Source organism: Erythrolamprus reginae, chromosome Z (genome assembly GCF_031021105.1).
Source record: "Erythrolamprus reginae isolate rEryReg1 chromosome Z, rEryReg1.hap1, whole genome shotgun sequence".
In the NCBI taxonomy this organism is placed as follows: domain Eukaryota; kingdom Metazoa; phylum Chordata; class Lepidosauria; order Squamata; family Dipsadidae; genus Erythrolamprus; species Erythrolamprus reginae.
In genome coordinates this window covers 29,054,943-29,076,204 of record NC_091963.1, presented here as the reverse complement: position 1 = coordinate 29,076,204, position 21,262 = coordinate 29,054,943, and the positions used below count along the sequence as shown (strand labels likewise).

The 21,262-nt window shown below is 38.5% G+C and overlaps 1 protein-coding gene across 1 annotated transcript in view; it reads left to right on the top strand.

The window, feature by feature from the left end:
- Positions 1 to 3,796: 3,796 nt before the first annotated feature.
- The window catches only part of CUBN (cubilin), a 66,665-nt gene continuing 49,199 nt past the window's right edge, over positions 3,797 to 21,262 (top strand). The window contains exons 1-5 of the mRNA XM_070728213.1: positions 3,797 to 3,838; positions 13,471 to 13,540; positions 17,567 to 17,748; positions 19,744 to 19,906; positions 20,397 to 20,587. Coding sequence (XP_070584314.1) covers positions 3,797 to 3,838; positions 13,471 to 13,540; positions 17,567 to 17,748; positions 19,744 to 19,906; positions 20,397 to 20,587 — 648 coding nt within the window. The remainder of the gene's footprint in view (positions 3,839 to 13,470; positions 13,541 to 17,566; positions 17,749 to 19,743; positions 19,907 to 20,396; positions 20,588 to 21,262) is intronic.

Below are 21,262 nucleotides of genomic sequence, written 5' to 3'. Positions count from 1 at the left end.
TAAAATAAACTGAAATTGCATCAAGAATTTTGACAAGAATGGCTTGGTAATAGTAACAGTGCACTGAGGAGTAACTCTTAGGAACAATCACAGATATTTTCATGTTTACCTTATTTTAACCTTGCAGCCAAATTATTCTTGCATCTGTGATGATGGCTGGGTGTCGCCTCCAGGGAGCCTTGCTTGCAGTGTTGACATTGATGAATGCAGCCTCCCCAAACCACCTTGTTCAGTGAATCCTCCTGTACGGTGCATCAACATACCAGGCTTTTATTTCTGTGATCCTTGTCCAGCTGGTGAGCAGTATTTCATAAATGTCCTCTCATGTGTTTCTCATGGGGATTAGCATTGGCATTAAGGAGTTTCATGGTGCCATCTTCTTCCCACCCTTCTTTCTTGAAACGGATGTCCATGTGCCACCTCTATGTTTGGTTGAGGCAGGCAGGATTCCCTTGAGTACCATTTATTAGGGGTCAGGGAAAAGGGAGGGTCTTGCCTTCTCTTTCTGCTCAAGATCCCCTTGGACAATTGGTGGGCCATTGTGTGACACAGAATGCTGGACTTGATGGGCTTTGGCTTGATTCAGCATGACTCTTCTTATGTTCTTATGTTTCTGAGATGCTGTTTTCAAACTATATGAGAATTGGAATGGTCTTCTTGGGGAGGAGAATCAGAGTGATCTTCTTGGGGAGAAATACTCCTGTTCGGCCATTTTCAAACATAAGACAAACCTAGCATTTTTTTAAATGTGATTTGATAGCTGGGAGGGACATAGAGTATAGCTGCCAAGGTACTAATGAATTTGAAACAGGTAATGGAATTAGTTAATTTTCCTCAATTGTTGTCTTAACACATTGGAATACTTTTATTATAGTCACTATCTACCAGATAAACAAGTCTAGATAGAAGATAGATAGGAGATAGAAGATAGAATTCTTTATTGGCCAAGTGTGATTGGACACACAAGGAATTTGTCTTGGTGCATATGCTCTCAGTGTACATAAAAGAAAAACATACATTTGTCAAGAATCATGTGGTACAACACTTAATGATTGTCATAGGGGTCAAATAAGCAATGAAGAAACAATCAATATTAATAAAAATCTTAGGATACAAGCAACAAGTTACAGTCATAAGTCTTGAGTGGGAGGAAATGGGTGATAGGAATTATGAGAAAAAAGTAGTAGAAATAAAAGTGCAGACTTAGTAAAAAGTTTAACAGTGCTGAGGGAATTATTTGTTTAGTAGAGTGATGGCGTTTGGGAAAAAACTGTTCTTCTGTCTAGTTGTCTTAGTGTGTAGTGCTCTGTAGCAACTTTCTGAGGGTAGGAGTTGAAACAGTTTATGACCAGGATGCGAGTGGTCAGTAAATATTTTCACAGCCCTCTTTTTGACTTGTGCAGTATACAGGTCCTCAATGGAAGGCAGGTTGGCAGCAATTGTTTTTTTCTGTAGTTCTGATTATCCTCTGAAGTCTGTGTCGGTCTTGTTGGGTTGCAGAACCAAACCAGACAGTTATAAAGGTGCAGATGACAGACTCAATGATTCCTCTGTAGAATTGTATCAGCAGCTCCTTGGGCAGTTTGAGCTTCCTGAGTTGGTGCAGAAAGAACATTCTATATTAGTTAATTAGTTTCACTTTATACTAGTGTATGTTTGTATGTGTGTGTGTTTATATACCTATGCATGGTTCATTTACAAATCTGGGACAAATGTATTCTTTTTAATTTCCTTGTTTGCGTCTCCATATATGTATAAAAAAATCACCCACGCATGACTGTCTTTATATGATGGAAACGTAAACAGTCCACTACATTTCCATACTGATTGTTATAGAAATAATATTTTTTTCATTTCTGAATCTAGCTCTGAAAACATGGTGTTATACATAGAAACATAGAAGACTGACGGGAGAAAAAGACCTCCTGGTCCATCTAGTCTGCCCTTATACTATTTTCTGTATTTTATCTTAGGATGGATATATGTTTATCCCAGGCATGTTTAAATTCAGTTACTGTGGATTTATCTACCACGTCTGCTGGAAGTTTGTTCCAAGGATCTACTACTCTTTCAGTAAAATAATATTTTCTCATGTTGCTTTTGATCTTTCCCCCAACTAACTTCAGATTGTGTCCCCTTGTTCTTGTGTTCACTTTCCTATTAAAAACACTTCCCTCCTGAACCTTATTTAACCCTTTAACATATTTAAATGTTTCGATCATGTCCCCCCTTTTCCTTCTGTCCTCCAGACTATACAGATTGAGTTCATTAAGTCTTTCCTGATACGTTTTATGCTTAAGACCTTCCACCATTCTTGTAGCCCGTCTTTGGACCTGTTTAATTTTGTCAATATCTTTTTGTAGGTGAGGTCTCCAGAACTGAACACGTTTTCGTTTGGCCTGCTTAATTATCTGAATAGATTGTACCCCCTCATCAACATGAATTTTTTTTTTCATCCATGTAGTGAATTGTTAAATACAAAAAATATATCTAATAAATGGAAAGGCACAATTCTTTTTGAATTGGTTGTCTTTTATGAGGTACTGCTCCAGTTCGTACATGTAGCAAAAGCCTTGAACAACAAGATTAGCTCTTAAAATACAGTAACTTTTCACAAGATGGTAACATGGTCATTATCAGAATTTAGAATTATCAGGCATTCGTGGTCCAGAAGTCCAGATTTCAATAACAGAGAATGAATGATTATCAGAGCTCACTAGTTTGTTACTGTTCTTTTATCCATTGCCAATTGAACATTCATTCAATCGTTTTACCGAGAAGAAGACTATCAATCATAGTGCTGCATGAAACAAAGGAAGTAGCTGGCATTGCCTATTTTTTCTTAGGAAAAGACATAAATGGGGAAAAGGTCAATCATTGAAGAAAGGAAAAGGAATTGTTGAGGACATCTTGTTCAACAGATCTTGGCCAACTCTCTGCCTTCTATACTTAACGATCACAGTGTAAGAATAATACAGACAAACTCAGTTCAGAAAAGGGGCAAATATTCAGGAGAAAATAACAATACATTTTGTATATCTTATAAAAAGAGAAAAACCAAGAATGCTTAGTTTTGAGAAGAGAAAGATGAAGGAGAAATAGGGCTCCTCAAATACATCACGGAGAAGAAATCCAAAGCTTAGCCTTGCATCATTTAATCATTGGCATCATCCAAGGCAGAAAATAATGGATTTTACAGGTTTAAAAAAGTAGATCTTGACTGACTTTTTCAATAATAAATAAATGAATAAATTAACATTATTTTGTATGGAGGTGCAAATTACATTCTTTTTAAAATAATTTCCTTCTATGACAGCTGAAGGGGTACATATTACTATATTTTAATCCATAGTTGAACATTTTCAAGTTATTTACATGTTCTGTTTATGGAACAGATCACCAAGCCACATTTTTCATGGATATCACCACACTGTTCCTTTTTAATTTTTGGCAGAGACACAAGGATGTCTTGAATCAATGAAGTGAAGTGCAGTATTTAATATAGTCAAAGTCATAAGATTTGATTCTGCTGACCATATTTCCTCCTGATTTATATACTGCTGTAAATTAATTTAAATGGCTTCTACTGATATCAGGGAGATCTGAGCCTCTTCCAAATTGTGAAACAGTTTGTCTTTGGCAAAGAGTTCCCTCAAAACTGTTGTCTAAGAGAAGTATTTATTTTTACTTCACCATCACATGTCATCACTGCTCAATAAGTTTACTGTTTGCTTTAAATCAGGTTATGAAGGTGATGGGAAAGTATGCACACCGGTTAACATGTGCTCAGTCGACAATGGAGGCTGCCATCCACTTGCTGTATGTAACAGTATATCAGGTAATATTGAAAACAACATTAGGTTCGTATGAAGGCTATATCTAGCCAGCAAAATTTTTCTCTTTCCTTATCTAAAATAGTGTTTCTCAACTTGAGAAATTTGAACATGTGTAAACTTCAATTTCCCAATTTTGCTTTAATATTTTGGCTGGGATATTTGGGAGTGGAACCTACATATCCTAAAGATGATTGAGGCTAAGCAAATCTGATCTTCAAGACAAGATAGTTTCCTAATTCCATTCTGTACACTAAAGCTGGCAGTTAAATCTTAACTTCCAGAGTACTGATTGGGTCCATCTGACAAAGCTTTTAAAATGCACAGGACGGGGCCACATTTTGGCGCAACAGTATCCTTCAGCTGACCCCTGAGATAAATGAAATCAGAGCCTCAGGGCTGATCTTGGATGAGTGCTCAATAACAAAGGAAGATTATGAAATTGAACTACAATCCCTTTTAAAAACTCAGTTCAGCCAAAAAGACATACAGTGGTACCTCATCATACGAACTTAATTGGTTCCAGGAGGAGGTTCGTAAGGTGAAAAGTTCATAAGATGAAACAATGTTTTCCATAGGAATCAATGTAAAAGCAAATAATGCGTGCAAATCCTTCAGGAAAATCCCAAACTTTAGAAGGGAGGCGAACAGAGGGCAGGGAGGAGCAGCTAAAGGGAGCGGGTGGAAGAAGCAAGGCTAGACTAAAGGGTGAGTGGGAAGGAAGAAAGGCAAGGGGGGCGCCCCTCCCTTTTCTTTCTTCAAAAGACACCGTTTCAGTTCCTTTGAAGCATGTTGTTCTCTGCAAAGTTTTTCCTCCCCGAAGCTGCCCCTCCCTCCTCCCTTTTCTTTCTTAAAAAGACACCCTTTCAGTTCCTTTGCAAGCACGTTGTTCTCTGCAAAATGTTTCCTACTCCAAGCAGCCCCTCCCTTTTCTTTCTTCAAAAAAGGGGGGGGGAAAAGAAACCCCTTCATCCCAGCAGCAGCTGCTTGGGTTCGTAAGGTGAAAATAGTTCGGAAGAAGAGGCAAAAAAATCTTAAACACTGGGTTCGTATCTTGAAAAGTTCGTTAGAAGAGGCGTTCGTAAGATGAGGTACCACTGTATTAGGTTATTTGTTACCTTCTGTCTATGTTGCTATGGAGGCTTGGGACTGTGGGTTTTCTCAATCTTGTCAATCTTAAAATGTGTGGACTTCGAATTCTAGTAGTTCAGGGATATCAAACTCAATTTCATTGAGGGACGCATCATGGTTGTGTTTGATCTCGGAGGGTGACGTGGCCGGGGGGCATGGCCAGGATGAAGTCACGTGTTGGAGCTGTGCTGGCCTGAGTGCTTTGCCAGTGAAAACAGGCTCCTGAGCTCTATTTTCAGCTGCAATAGCCTTGTACAACCTTCTGACAGCAAAATTGGAGCCTTGGAGGACTGCACCTGACCCTCACAAGCTTTATTTTAGCTGGCAGAATCACCCAGCAATCCTTTGCTATTCCCAAGAAGGCCTCACAGGCCGGATCTAAGTTTTGAGTTTTACACTACTATGGTAGTTGAAGTTCACATATAAAGTTGCCATTGAGAAACTGCCTTAATGGAACCTGTGCTTTCCAATTATGCTAGAGCAATAACTCCAAGACATATAGACCTTAAATATCTGGAGTTGGGGGCATCTTTTAGCTACAATACAGAAGGAAGGAGATTGTCTTCCAAAACATACAGAGATTCCAATGGAACTCTATGGCCTTCATCTGATTTACTATATTTTTCAGTGTATAAGACGCACCGGTGTATAAGGCGCACCTAGATTTTAGAGGAGATATTCTGAACCAAATGGTGTAGTATTATATTGTTTAATAAAATACCAGTGTAGCAGAATACTCTTTAAAACCATGTATACTTTTAAAAACCATGTACACTTTTTACAAACTTCAAACTTGACAGCTTCAAGACTTGTGGACTTCAACTCCCAGAATTTCTCCACCAGCCATAAGAACATAAGAAGAGCCATGCTGAATCAGGCCAAAGCCCATCTAGTCCAGCATTCTCTGTCACACAGTGGCCCACCAATTGTCCATGGGGATCTTGAGCAGAAAGAGAAGGCAAGACCCTCCCTTTCCCTTGATCCCCAACAAGTGTTACTCAAGGGAATCCTGCCTGCCTCAAACAACATAAAGGCAGCACTTGGACATCTGTTTCAATAACCATCTATATGCTTGGCATCCATGAATCTGTTTAACCCTGCCTTGAAGCTATCAAGGCTGACAGCTGTCACAACCTCTTCTGGAAGTGAATTCCATAAACCAACAACCCTCTGGGTGATGAAATATTTCCCTTGATTTGTCCTCACTTTCTTACCTATGAGCTTTAGGGAGTGCCCCCTTGTATTGTGTGATAGAGAAAAGAATTTTTCTCTATCCACCTTTTCTATCCCATGCATGATTTTATACATTTCAATCAAGTCACCCCTTAAATGCCGTCTTTCAAGGCTGAAGAGACCAAGGCGTTGTAACCTGGTATCATAAGGGAGGTGCTCCATTTGCTTTATCATTCTTGTTACCCTTTTTTGCAACTTTTCCAGTTCAGTTATATCCTTCTTGAGGTGCGGTGTCCAGAACTGTACACAGTACTCCAAGTGTGGTCTCACCATCGATTTATACAGAGGCAATACAACGCTTGCTGACCTATTTTTGATTCCCTTCCTAATCATGCCAAATATGGAATTTGCTTTTTTTACTACTGCTACGCACTGGGTTGACATCTTCATTGAGCTGTCCACCAAAACCTCTTGGGTTATCTCAGAAAGTTTTGTCCCCATCAGTTGGTAGGTTTAATTGGGGTTCTTTGCCCCGATGTGCACAACTTTGCACTTGTTTAGATTAAAATGCATTTGCCACTTTATTGCCCACTCATTCAATTTCGAGAGATCCTTCTGGAGCTCCCGACAATCAGTTTCACTTTTCACTACCCAGAACAATTTAGTGTCATCAGCAAACTTTGCTACCTCACTATTTACCTGTACATCCAGATCATTAATGAATAAGTTAAAAAATAAAAGTCCCAAAACTGAACCTTGGGGTACACCACTTCTTACTTCTTTCCATCCAGAGAATTGTCTATTTATTGCCACCCTTTGTTTCCTACAATTTAACCAGTTACCAATCCAGGACAAGACCTGTCCTCTAATTCCGTGGCTGAAGAGCTTTTTTAGGAGCCTTTGGTGAGGGACTTTGTCAAAAGCCTTTTGAAAGTCAAGATATACAATATCAACTGGGTCCCCTTTATCTGTGTGTTTATTTACACCCTCAAAGAATTCTAAGAAGTTAGGAAGACATGATTTGCCTTTGCAGAAACCATGTTGATTTTCTTTCAGCAATGCCTGTTTTTCTATGTGCCCAGTAATTTTATTTTTAATAATGTTTTCCATCACTAGCATGAGCCATACTAGCTCAGAAATGGGAACTGAAGTCCACAAGCCTTAAATTTGCCAGGTTTGAAGACCTTGCACCCCTAACTCAAACAAACAAACCAAACAAACAAGGACAATTCATTTTGTTAATTGTTCCTTTAGTTACAGAAATGGCTAGTGATAGAATAATTTACAATTACAGTTCCCTGGTGAGGTTGCCTTAATATTACTACTATAACATGAGGTTTTCAAAGATCTCTCTCTTGACTACTCCAATTTTCACAATTGAAATGCGTGGAAATATATGGTAATAAACTTGAAATACTCCTTAAAAGAAGTGTTTCTAGAGCAGAGATCTCCAACCTTGCAACTTTTAAGACTTGTGGATTACAACTCCCAGAGTTCCTCAGCACCTATGCTGGCTGAGGATCTCTGGGGGTTGAAGTCCACAAGTCTTAATGTTGCCAAGGTTGGAGACCCCTGCCCTAGGATAGCATTTCTCAATCTTAGCCACTTCAACTCCCAGAATCCCCTGGTCAGCCTATGCCATGAGAAGCCCCCCTCCCAGATAAAACCTGCAAGTCCATCCAGTTCAGAAACCCCTGAACCAGAACTGAAGAGGGAGGTACCTTTTGCTGAATCTGAGAGGATTCAGCAAAAGGATCTACTGGATCCTTCTCTGAACTTGCAGGGATCGTATCGCCCCACATTTCAGCAACCCCGTCTACTGCAGAGCCTTTCTCAAGAGTTCATCTTCAAGAATGCCAAAGGAGCAATGCAGATACCAACTTCCCCACTTTGAATGCCACAGCCCACCTTCATTTTAATCCGGAGTCGGCTCAATTCCGGGATCCCTGCCTAATTGAGCAAGCAGCATTCCTGGAAAAGGAAGATGAGAGCCAGCGGACGGTTGTTCCAGGCAGCCACGGGTGTATTCTGCCTTCCCCATCCTGGGAGGAAGCTGCCAAGGGGATGAGGAGGGGGCTTCGGGTGCAGCAGCAGCAGCTCGCCTGCTCAGAACACCTCCCCAGCCAAGTGGTCCCGGCGTTTCCTGCCACAGCGGCAAGCCGGAGACCCAGCTGGACAGCAGGCTTGCGAGAGAGGGGGGGCTTTTTTTAGCCCATTCAAGTGCAGCAGGCAGGCAATTGCTGAGGTGGCCTGATGGCTTTTCTTAGAGAAGCAGCAGCACCGGGAATGTCACATCCATGTCCCAGACACCCGCCACCACCACCAAATCGCGAGGCTGAGGAAGTTGGCGAACAGGCTCTGAAGGGGCAGAGCCATCGCTTGCACCAGCACCATGTACTTGAAAGTCCCTGTAGCAGCAGCTGAAACCAAAGCCACGGAATGGGGCTCGGCTACAGATCCACCGGGACTGGCTAACTCGGGTGGCGCACCTACTTTGTCCCTGCCACCTGGAGGAACAAGGTTTCAGCCGCTGCTACAGGAACCCCAAGAACATGGCGCTGGTGCGGGCGATGGCTATGCCCCTTCAGGGCCTGTTCGCCGACGTCCTCAGCCTTGCAATTCAGCGGCGGTGGCGGCGGTGGTTGCCTGAGGCATGATCATGACATTCCCGGTGCTGCTGCTTCTCTAAGAAAAGCCGCTGGAGCTGCCTCCACAGTTGCCACCATCACTTTGTTCCTCCAGGAAATGTTACGTCCACTCCCCAGACACCGGTGGGTGGTTGGTGCCTGGACATGGATGTGATATTCCCTGGAGGAACAAGGTAGTGGTGGCGGCAACTGCTGAGGCGGCTCCGGCAGCTTCACTTCAGGAATGTCATGTCCACACCTCAGGCAGAAGGGGTCTCAGCTCCATCAGCCCCCACTCTAATCTCCCACCTTCAGGGGCATTACTGGGGCTGAGATGTCAGCCTCCCGCTGAGGGCTGCCAGGCAGCCTCGGCAGCATTCGGTGTATAAGACGCACCCACTTTTTGATGCACTTTTTTGAAGTAAAAAGGTGCATCATACACCAAAAAATACGGTATATGACAAAGAAGCTTTGTACTCAGGGCTAGCTGCAAACATTGTGCTATATATATGTGCGTGTTGGTGTCCCCTAAAACCCACTCAAAGTTTATGGAACACAACTCAAATTTCTTTGGGAGAGACTCTTAAATTTCAATAATACCTCCATTTATCAGTAACACTATTGTTCAGTATCTGACATGTAGTGTGGTGGCACAATAGTTAGAATGCAGTATTGCAGCTAATTCTGCCCACAGTCAGGTATTTGATCCTGATTGACTGAAGATTAATCCAGACTTCCATCTTTCCAGGTTTGGTAAAATTAGGACATAAATTGTTGGGGACAATATGCTGATTCTTTAAATTGCTTAGAGGGTGCTGTAAAGCACTATGAAGTGGCATATACTGTAAGTCTAAATGCTATTGCTATTATTTTCATAATGCTTCACATTAGCTAATATGGCTACTGATTCTGGCTGGTCAGACGTCTTCCCCTTTAGCATTTCCTATTACGTTTTTTCTTTGTTCACAACTCTGGTCTCTTCATTTTCTGGCATGGATGCTACTATAACATTTGTGTACTGTCAGATAATGAAAAATTGGGGTGTTATTAAAGTAGCAGACAATAAGGATGCCCAAAGCAAATTCAGATTATTGTTTTGACTTCCTCTTTTTTAAATTTATAGGCCCTAAACCCAATTGTCTTTGCCCAGATGGATACACTGGAAATGGTTATGGTTCAAATGGATGTTTTGCCCTGAGTATCATATGCCAAAGCCACAATCCTTGTGTAAATGGACAATGTCATGTATGTGTTTTTAAAAGTAAATTTATGAACATGAAGCATTAAATCTTCAGTGCTGTTGTTAAACTTTAATTATATAGACTTATACTTTCTTAGACCACATCTACCTTATCAATAAATATCCCATTTTTTAAAAAAGATTTTTATTTTTCTCCACCATTACAACCAAACAACATAGCACGTACACCTTCATTATAGAATAATAATCAGATATTATTTCTAACAAACAATAATCTAAAATTACAAAACAATTTTAAGTTATAGTGCTTTTATTAAACCTCTTCATTTTCTATCATATTTAATTTAGGTTTCTTCAACTCTTATCTTTCTTGTCTTTTCAAATCTTGTAGATATGATTGCAGTTTCTTCTCCAATTCACTATATTCCATTTCTAATTTTACTTTGATTGTTTTCTTCTGTTTATTTCTCTTACTCGTATAGGTTTTCACCAATCCTCTGAAATATGTCTTGGCAGTATTCCAAAACTCTATTCACCTTTTTTAGCAAATCTCACATGTACTTCTATTAGTAACTTGTATCTCATTGCGTATCTAGTATGTACTCGATAAACCTTATCCTTATCATTTAATAATTTTTCTTTACTTCTTCCAAAGCTTTTGCTAACATTTCAGCTATTGTTTCCATAATATTTTTTCCTCTCTCTTCTAAAACATTTTGAAAATGTAAATAAAAGTCAGATTTATCCATCTCGAGAATTATAATTGTTCTTTCCTATCTTTTGTCAACTGACACCAATTCCTCCACTTTTCTTTCATTAGCTTCTACTTTCTCTTCTATTTGCGGAGAACACTGATATTTTTTTCTATGAGGCCCTTAATGTCTTTTATTTCAACTGTCATTTGGGTTAGCTTTTCATTCCCTCCATCAAATCTATTTTTAAGATCTTCACTGAGTAATGTGATCATGTTTCTAACTTCTGATAAGTCACTTTTCTCTCCAGGGCCATGTGGTAATGAGGGTATGGTAGACAATGTACTTGGAGGATGATGTTATTTCTTCACAGCCATTTTGTAATTCACTTGATATATTTAAAATCCAATCAAAATGGGTATAGAAACCTGATGCCAACAGTATCAACAAATCAGTTATAATCCAATCAATATGGGTATAATACAAAATTTAAAAACACAAAAATAGGAGGAAAAAAAGAGGCAAAAAGAAAAAACAGAAACAACATAAAAATGAGGTTAATAATAAAAATAGTAAAAACAAAATAAAAAAATAAATAAACAGTAAGGTTCCAGTATAAATCCAGGTCCAAAAATAACATAAAGAGGAAAAAAAGATATGGCAACAGTAGAGAAGGAAGAAGACACCAAAAAAGAAAGGAAAATATAATAAATATAGGATCAAATAATCTGTCCAAATATATTTTTAAAAGAAAGGGGAGGGGAGAGAAACGGACTTCCAGCTTCTTCACCCTAATCCAAATAGGCTAAGTAGCAAAGTGTCTAAGAAGTGACTAAGTGACTAAGAACAAAAAGGAAAAAAGGAGGAATAATAATAGTCCAATTCTTAAAAGAAACAAAACAAAAATTTTATCAGAGAAAAAAGAGATGGTATAAATAAAGGAAGCAAATCTAGGCAGCATTAGTCAAAATACAAGTCTCTGTTCTAAGAAACAATAAGATTCAAGTGAAAGCAGTTCCAGCTGCAACAATATTTCCAGCCTAGAACAATGTCTGCACTAGTACTGTGTTATAAAGCAAAGGAAAAGACAGGGGGGGATTTTTAACTTCAGCACCATTTTCAATAAAAAATAATAAAGAAAAAATAGAAAAAGGAACAATTAGGATCTAAACAAGCTGACAAAATTGATCCTTGAGCTTAAACCAAGTGCAGCTTTCCAAAAGAATCTTCTTATTTCATAGGCACATTCAGATTTATAGAACATAGAAACAAGTCTCCACCTCTCCCACCGCTATCTGGAAGCAGCTTTTTCTACTGCTCGCTTCCCTTTTCTTCAGTCTAAAATCGATAATTAAAATATTCAGCTCCGAGTCCTCAGAGAGGGACGGCATACAAATCTAATAAATTATTGTTGTTGTTGTTGTTGTTGCTGTTGTTGTTATTACGCTACTATTCCCCATTCAAATATAACGGCAAGCAAATTACAATTCTCTTATCCAAACGACTCCAATGCTTCACTTTAAATCATGCCACTTCGCGACTAGGATTAATGATGCCAGGCATCTGCCTGCAGGAATCTGTGATTACCCCAGCAACCAAGCTGTCTTCTTTCTTCCCCAACTCTACCAGTTGGTTTCAACCCAAAATCTGGCCCTGGATGCCATGGTTCAATGCTTCCCCCCAGGTAAACAGAGGGAAGTGACCATCTCATTCTGGCTGCAGCTCCATCTCTTGATATCCCAAATGTTATTGATATCAATGTATTATTGTAATATGAATTATAATACATTATTATTAGACTAATGGTATATTAAAATCAGGGTTGGGTTCTAACTTACCTTGCTGCTGATTCACTTCCTCCCACACCATATGGCTGCGCCTCATGGGTGTGTGCAGTCTTCATGCGCAGTAAGAAAAAAAATCAGAAAAAATCAAAAGCAAGACTTTAACGCAAGCACAGTGCAGAAATGCAGCTTTGGTGCATGCGCAGAAGGAAAAAAACCCTGATTTTTTTAAAAAAATAGAAATAATTTTAAAAATAAAAAAAGATGGCGGCCTCCATGGATTGGCACCGACTGATATGGTTCCCTGCCATCATCGTAACATCACCAGCGGGTTGCTACCGGTACAGGGAACCGTCCAAACCCACTTCTGATAGCAATGCATTATTATATTAACTATGCTATTATATAATATATAGTATTATATATTAGAATTATATATTATATATAATATAGTATCTTCCCAATTATATGTTGTCCGGATTCTGATATTGCATTAAGCCAGGAGTAAGCCAAACTAAGTTGTTTAGACAAGCAAAATTATTAAGGCTTGGTATCTGCCAACAAACCTAAAGAAATGATAGGGTACACTCACTCTGCTCAATCCAGAGAAAAGCCAGGATTCTGTATTTAAACACAAGCTATGGTTAAATAACTCGCATACGTAAACACACACATATACACAGAGTAAGAAATAAACAAAGGCCCAAACTTTAATATTTTGCTAGCATTCCACTGCAACCAAATATACAAACATAATCCTTTCAAAATCTGCAAAATATCTTAGTAGTTAGGTAGTAGTAGTAGTAGTTAGGTAGTTAGGTATTAGTTATATGCAAGACAGTCTGGTTCCTAAGTTGTCTGAAGTTTCATAACTGAGCATGTCATGAAAAAGAACCCAAGTATAGACAGAATTTAGATAATGATACCTGAATATGGATAGAATTATTGTAAGAAATTGGATTCAGCTTGGAAGTGATGCATGCTTATAAGCACTACATTTATTATTATTATTATTTTAACTACTTACAGGATATAGACTCTGGCTATAGCTGTGAGTGTGAACCTGGTTGGATTGGTATCAACTGTTCAGAAAACATTGGTGAGTGTTCCAAAAATCTATGTTATTGTGGAAGACGTTGCCTTATTGGAGTGAATGGGTACTCTTGTGAATATAAGATGGACTGGACTGCAGTGTTTACTCCAGCAAAATAAATGAATAACTCATTGTAATGCAATATAATGGCAATAGCACCATGTAGAAATCCTGTTTGTTGATGAGAGAATTGTTGGTTCAATTAACCATTCCTAGGCTCGTATTCCCTACATATGTGTTTCTTAATCTTGGCATCTTTAAGATGTGTGGACTGGGAATTCTGGGAGTTCAAATCCTCACATCTTTTTGCCAAGTTTCAGAAACTCTGATTTAAATAATTGATCTCTTGTTAATGTGACACATTACAGAAAGAGTTTGGAAAAAAAGATACCGCATATATTCAAGTATAAGCCGAGTTTTTCAGCACAAATAATGTGCTGAAAAATCCGACCTCGGCTTATATTTGAATCACTGATGGCGCTCGGGCGCTGCGATGGCCCGAGTGCTGGCAGGGACACATCAGTTATACACGACTCCTCAGGGAGCGCATACAGGTGAAAAGATACCACTGCGGAGCAGAGAGCGAGCTCCGGATCTGTGGCTGTCCAGAGTATCGGCACAGGCAGCGTGATGACATCACGCGCTCTGTGCCAGCAAGAAGACAGAGTGCAGGGAGGCGGAGCAGCGGGGGATTGAGGTAAGTACTTGCAAATTATTTTGCCTATACCTGCCTTGGGGGGAACATATACCTGATTATAAATACCTATACCTGCTTGGGGGGACAATCACCTGTCTATAAATGCCAATACCTGCATATTGGGGGACAATTACCTGCCTATACCAGCCTATGGGGTTATTAAATACCTCCGGGACCGCCTTCTGCCGCACGAATCCCAGTGACCAGTTAGGTCCCACAGAGTTGGCCTTCTCCAGGTCCCGTCGACTAAACAATGTCGTTTGGCGGGACCCAGGAGAAGAGCCTTCTCTGTGGCGGCCCCGACCCTCTGGAACCAGCTCCCCCCGGAGATTAGAACTGCCCCCACCCTCCTTGCCTTTCGTAAAGTTTTTAAGACCCATCTCTGCCGTCAGGCATGGGGGAATTGACACATCTCCCCCGGGCCTATACAGTTTATACATGGAATGTTTGTGTGTGTGTTTGCTTTTAATAATGGGGTTTTTAGTGTTTTTTAAATTATTAGATTTGTTTTTTACATTGTTCTTGTTATTGTTGTGAGCCGCCCCGAGTCTACGGAGAGGGGCGGCATACCAATCTAATAAATAAATAAATAAATAATAAATAAATAAACAGCCTATGCGGGACATTAAACTGTCTATACTTGACAATGTCTATGCTGATAAGTTCACAGCAGCTAATGATGAAGTTCTGTTTGGACATACAGATGAGGAGGAGGAATCCAGTTTTGAAGGATTTTAACTCTTAGGTTTTAGCTTGGGTGCTGATTGAACTATTTCTTTTTACTTTTTAAGTTATTGTTAATACCAGATTGTTTCTGTTTACCCTCTTTTAAACTTACAGAGCTAGTTTACTGGTTTTCTTTGAAATAAATATTCTAAAACATTTAATCTACTGATGCCTCAATGAATGTAATTTTATTGGTTTCCATTTTTATAAGTTACCAGTAGCCACTGCATTTTACACCATAGGCTTATACTCAAGTCAATAAGTTTTCCCAGTTTTTGTGGCAAAAGTAGGTGCTGCGGCTTATAATGGGTCGGCTTATACTCAAGTATATACAGTAATCTGAACAACAAGGCTCAGTATATAAATTGAATAGCTATAATAACTGAGAATGGCAAGAAGGTTTTCATAAGAGGAATTGCTGCAACTAACCCTGCTTAACCCATTCTGTGAGGGGTATAACTCATGTATATTACGCCATGTTCTACCATTGGCATCTAGCACCCAAGAGAATTTCGAAAATGTTCCCAAATGTATCGCCGCTGTGCTGGAAATTTAAAAAGGAAAAAGGACCTTTCTATCATTCATGGTGGACATGTATTAAAGCCAAAACCTATTGGAAAACTATAGAGGAATGATTAATAGAAATTTTAAAAGAAAATTCATGATGGGGATTCAACATCTGCAAATATGCTGGGGAAATACTGTGGGCCACAGCAACCAGAGCAACTTATTAGCAGTCACAATTCTTTGTATTTTTCATTTCATTCTGATTACATGATTAGTGGGAGGGGATTTACAGTTCACTGGGAGTCTCAACAGCCTGGTAAGATCATATTTTTGTATGGAGCAATATTTTGTTTTTTAAAAGTCAAGAATTTAATCTCTGTCTGGATCCATATTTAGGTTGTGACTTACACCAGGAAACTGCAATTTCTATTGATTGAATGTATGAAATTTTATGAGGCATGCTAGAAGCTAACTCCCAACTAGCGGTAGCTAGAGAAAACTCTACTTGTGAATTTTAATAGGATTAAAACCGATTATGGCCCCTGAATTCAAAATCCTGGGAAAGGGGAGAAGAATGCCATCCTAGACAACAAGTTATATACCCCAGTCTTACACCGTGGTTTTAGAGCTTCAGTAGTTTTATACAGCAGGCTAAACCGCAAAGAAATGAATCATTACAGTCTAGTAAAAATAATAAATCCATTCAGTGCACTTCCAGTAGAATAGAATTAAAATGTGAAGTACACAAACTTTGAGTAATTATGGCATCCTAATGTAATTTTATAGAAAGACATGTTTAATGTAAGCTAGGCTCTTAATGTAATGATTTCCATGTTGTTGGGTTCTTTATAGCTCTGGGTTTGTCTTTCTTCATACAGATATTGTAATATCAGCCCAGATAACTTGTTCAGTAACATAGGTGAAATGGGAGTTAGGTGTATATGGTAGTTTGATTGAAATATGGTTTACTTAGAATTCCAAGCACAGAATACAGTTTGAATCACACATTACTAGTTCCTATTCAGGAAGGATTTTGAGAAAAAATATTTATACTATTTGAGTCCAGGCTATTTGAGGCACAACATTATCCCACTGGGATTACCTGTGGGTCCTGGCCAGTAATGAGATGCTGCTTTAATCATTATCTAGAACTGCACTTTTATAGCAGTTAAAGAAAATTGAGCTACTTGCCTAATCTGTTATCATACTGAACCTTGTAGGTTCAGTACAAAACCTTAAAATGTTACTATGCTCCTCAACAAATAATGCTGTCTATCATTTGTCCTTTTTGTGGCTATTCAAATAATGTGACTTAATCAACTGAAAAAGAGTCCAAGCACTTATTTGAAAACTTATCTTGGTTGGTAAGCCACTCCTATCCAGTCACATGACCGTTAAGCCACCCCTGGTCACATGATTGTCAAACCACTCCCACCTGGTCACATGGCTGACAAGCCACTCCTACCCGGTCACATGACTATCAAACCACACCCACAAAAACAAGCCATAGTGTGGCAGTAAAATTTTTGGCAGCCCATCAATGGTCCCATCAACCCAATTATTATGGCTGGGGAGTTTGGGAAAAGGATCCTCTCTGCTATTGCACCTATCCTCTGGAACATCTTGCCCCGTCCTCAAGTGAGGTCAATTCCATCCCTCCTAATCTTCCAGAAGAGCCTAAAAACCTAGCTCTGCTAGATAGCTTAGTGTTCTAATAGGGCAGCATCACAATGGAGATGACCTCTCCAGATACATTGGATTATAATTTCCTGGTTTTGGTCACCTAGAAATTTTGTCATCTTCCCTTCCCTTCATCCAAGTCTGATGAAGACAAAATAGAAATGTTCTTCAGGGCATTTTTTTGTCTTGCGTTTGAAATAAAATTAAGAAGGAATAGTTTGTACTTCAAGCAGCTAACAAAATAAGATGGTCTATGCCCCATATTAAATATAATATGACTAACAGCAATTATAATCACAATCATAGCCTTAATGAATAGAAAGTTTGAAACAGTTTCCAGAACTAATGTGATGAAAATATTAGAGAGACATAATTAAATTATATTTTCTCCTTTCCTCCCCTACCTTCCTCTTTCTCTTTAGAATGCGGTGGAGAATTGACCAGTGCATATGGAACAATTAATTCACCTGGCTATCCTGGCAACTACCCTCCCAATAGGGATTGTTATTGGATCATTTCAACTAAACCTGGTTTTTTTATTACATTTGCTTTTGGATTATTGAATCTTGAACATGATGATAACTGTAACCAAGATTATCTTGAGGTAAAAATAATTTGAAAAATAAATAGCAACAATATATATATATATATATATATATATATATATATATATATATGACGGTCTTGGTATATTCGGGTTTCTTCCCGTGTAGGATGATACCTCTCGCTTACCAGACATCTGGAAACCAGCCCTCAAACATATCCCAGCCACAGAAACCAGACTCAGGACACACATTGTAAAGCAATCAAGCAGCCTGCAAGTTCTAACTACTCAGGACATCACGCCTAATCTACAACCATTAACTAATCAGCATACCTCAGCTACATCAACGACCCCAATTGTTACCCCTCTGACTCACCAGGAAGTTTCTACACAGCAGGCAATTGCTGAGCCATCAAACCACACCCAGCCACCAGTATTTATAGAAGGAAGGCAGCTAAGGTCTCGCAGTGTTCGCCTGAGAACAAGGACAGAAACACCAGCCTGAAGATGATGAGTGGGACCTCATCGAAACGTCGCCAGAAATTTCCAAATCCTACACGGGAAGAAACCCGAATATACCAAGACCGTCATACCTGTACCCGTGAAAATCTGCGAAAACAAATATATATATATATATATATATATATATATATATATATATATATATATATATATATATATTAAAATCCATTACTTAAATAAGCTAACTAGAAAATGTATATTATAGGAAGGGGTCACACAAAGCATTTAATCTTGGTTGTCGTGTTCTAACCAGTGAGTCATCCAGTAACATGCTAAGAAAATATTAAACAAAAGTAACAAATCATATTATCAGCTTTAACATTGAAACCCTTGTGTCATATATGAACCTAGCCATATACATTTCTTGAACACTATATGATTGATTTTCCAGATTATTTTATTGCAGAGTTTACACAAATAGATTCTATAATTTTAGGAAATAATGTATCAATAAATTTATATCTAAATAAATATTTTTTCATGATATTTATATTAAAATATTTTCAGAGGAGTAATTTCATGTCTGCAAAACTTTTCACAAAAATGGGCGTTTAGATCTTGTTATATTGCATAAAAAAATCCAATATGTCATTATTCTATTTTTTTATATTAAGCTACCAAAACAAAACCACAAATGTTATTCTTGGTTGAGATTAGATATCTATCCATATTGCAAACAATGAGAACACTGAAGTTGTTCCAAGTACATCATCAAAATTTTGTCAAATGAAACCTGTTTTGTAGAACATGCAAAACAGTTCATTCTAATCTTTTCAAACCCTTGGCATGAATCAAAAGAATCATGTGAAGGACAAAAACATTTTAAAAAACATTTAAATGTTAAAGGTGTTGGATGAAGGTGGTGCCGTGGATATTGCCTATCTGGACTTCAGCAAAGCCTTTGACAGAGTTCCACATAAAGAGCTGATAGATAAATTAGTGAGGATTGGACTTAATCCCTGGATAGTTCAGTGGATTTGCGGCTGGCTGAAGAGTAGACAACAGAGAGTTATTGTGAATGGCGAGTATTCTGAGCAGAGACAGGTTACAAGCAGTATGCCACAAGGGTCTGTTCTGGGTCCTATTCTTTTTAATATGTTTGGGAGTGACATAGGGGAAGGTTTGGTAGGGAAGGTTTGCCTATTTGCCGATGACTCTAAAGTGTGCAATAGGGTTGATATTCCTGGAGGCGTCTGTAAAATGGTAAATGATTTAGCTTTACTAGATAAATGGTCAAAGCAATGGAAACTGCAGTTTAATGTTTCCAAATGTAAAATAATTCACTTATTACTTTGTTTGCAGTCAGTGATATAAACATTAGACCAATTGAATAGCATAAAATAGAAAAATAAATATGTGGATTGTTGAAATTAATTTATTATAGACAATTTGAAATATTGTAGAAAAAATAATAATAGATAAAATAGAAATAATAATAATAGAGAAAATAGATATGCTTTTGTTGCTAGATACAGATGGCACATCTACATTTGACAAAGTATAACAAATACATGATGGCATGTTTTTGTTTAGATTCAAGATGGCCTTCTCTCACAAGCTCCCCTTCTTGGGAAATATTGCAATACAGGGTTACCACCTCCTCTTCAAACCACTGGTCCATATGCTTGGGTACATTTTCATTCCAATAGTTTTGATAATGAGAGAGGATTCTTGATCACATATATAACATCACCTGGTAAGTATATTTGTCCCTATTTGCCACTATCAGCCATCTTCTGGTGCCTTCCAGATATGTTAGCTATGGAAACCCTAAATTTAAAATTCTCATCCTGCATAACTAGACTGCAGCAGGCTGTACTGGACTGGACTGGTGCAAAGCATATTCGGATGCTTCTTATTCACCTACTGTAGTTGGGATCAGCTGCTATGCAATGTGGTTGTGAAATGAAACATTACAGTTCTGGCTGCTGTTATTAAGGATAACATTATTTGATTGTAACTTATTGCTGATTTCCCCATTGATTTTGCCTATCAGAAACTGGCTATGAAAATCATAAGTGGTAAGCATGTGACTGCGCTGTGAGCTTCATAAATGCATGCATTTGCCAAATGCGATCACATGATTGTGGAATTGCTGTAATTGTCATAAGTTTGAAGACTAGTTATAAGTCTCCTTTTTCAGTCCCATTGGGAGTAATCTTTTTAAATTGTTATTCTTCATGTAGTGGATCCCAACTGTGGAGGAAACTATACCGATAGCAGTGGGGTCATCATGTCTCCCTACTGGCCCAATTCTTATCTGAACAACAGACAATGTGTTTATATCATTCGACAGCCACCCAATGAAAAAATCTACTTGAATTTCACACATCTAGAGCTGGAAAGACATCCTAACTGCTCTCGGAACTATATTGAGGTAATTGTTAATTCTTATTTTTTGTAAAAAAAATGTTGAAAGACAGATTAGATGGATCTAAATCTGGGATTAGTTCTCTTTTCTATTTCCCCCCTGGAAATGAAAGGAAGGGAGTCTTGGAGCAATTAGCCTGCCCCAAGTGTCTAGGAAAGATTATTTGTGTTTCATTGTGTTCTTGATATCAACCAGCTTCCAGAGAAAATGACACCAGGGGAAAAGATTAAAGCAGAAAAACAGTTCGTTTTAGCCTTAGAGGTATAGCTAGATGGTGTGGCTGTTGATGTCATGGTATGACCAGAAAGTATTAGGTTGATATTTTTGGCCAATATATTGCAGGATTTGGAAACTGCTCAATTTAGGCTGCTTGAAGGATTTTAAGGGGTGAAATGGATGTCTTAAAATACTCTCTGTAGTCTTTTAAGTTATTTGAACAGCCCAAACACCCTGAGAAAACAGAAATGTTGTTGTTCATTCTGAGGAACTACTATAGACCTGTAAACTGTGGTTGTGATTCAGTGGAAAAAAATCTAGATATTACTGAAGAGTTTTAAATCTGTGAGAGAACAGAAAAAGTAAGGCAACTTAATCGTTAAAAATATAGGAACAAAGGTATACAAGATATTATCACTTTCATTAGGGTCCAGCATCTACAGAGGACAAGAAATAGGTGAAATT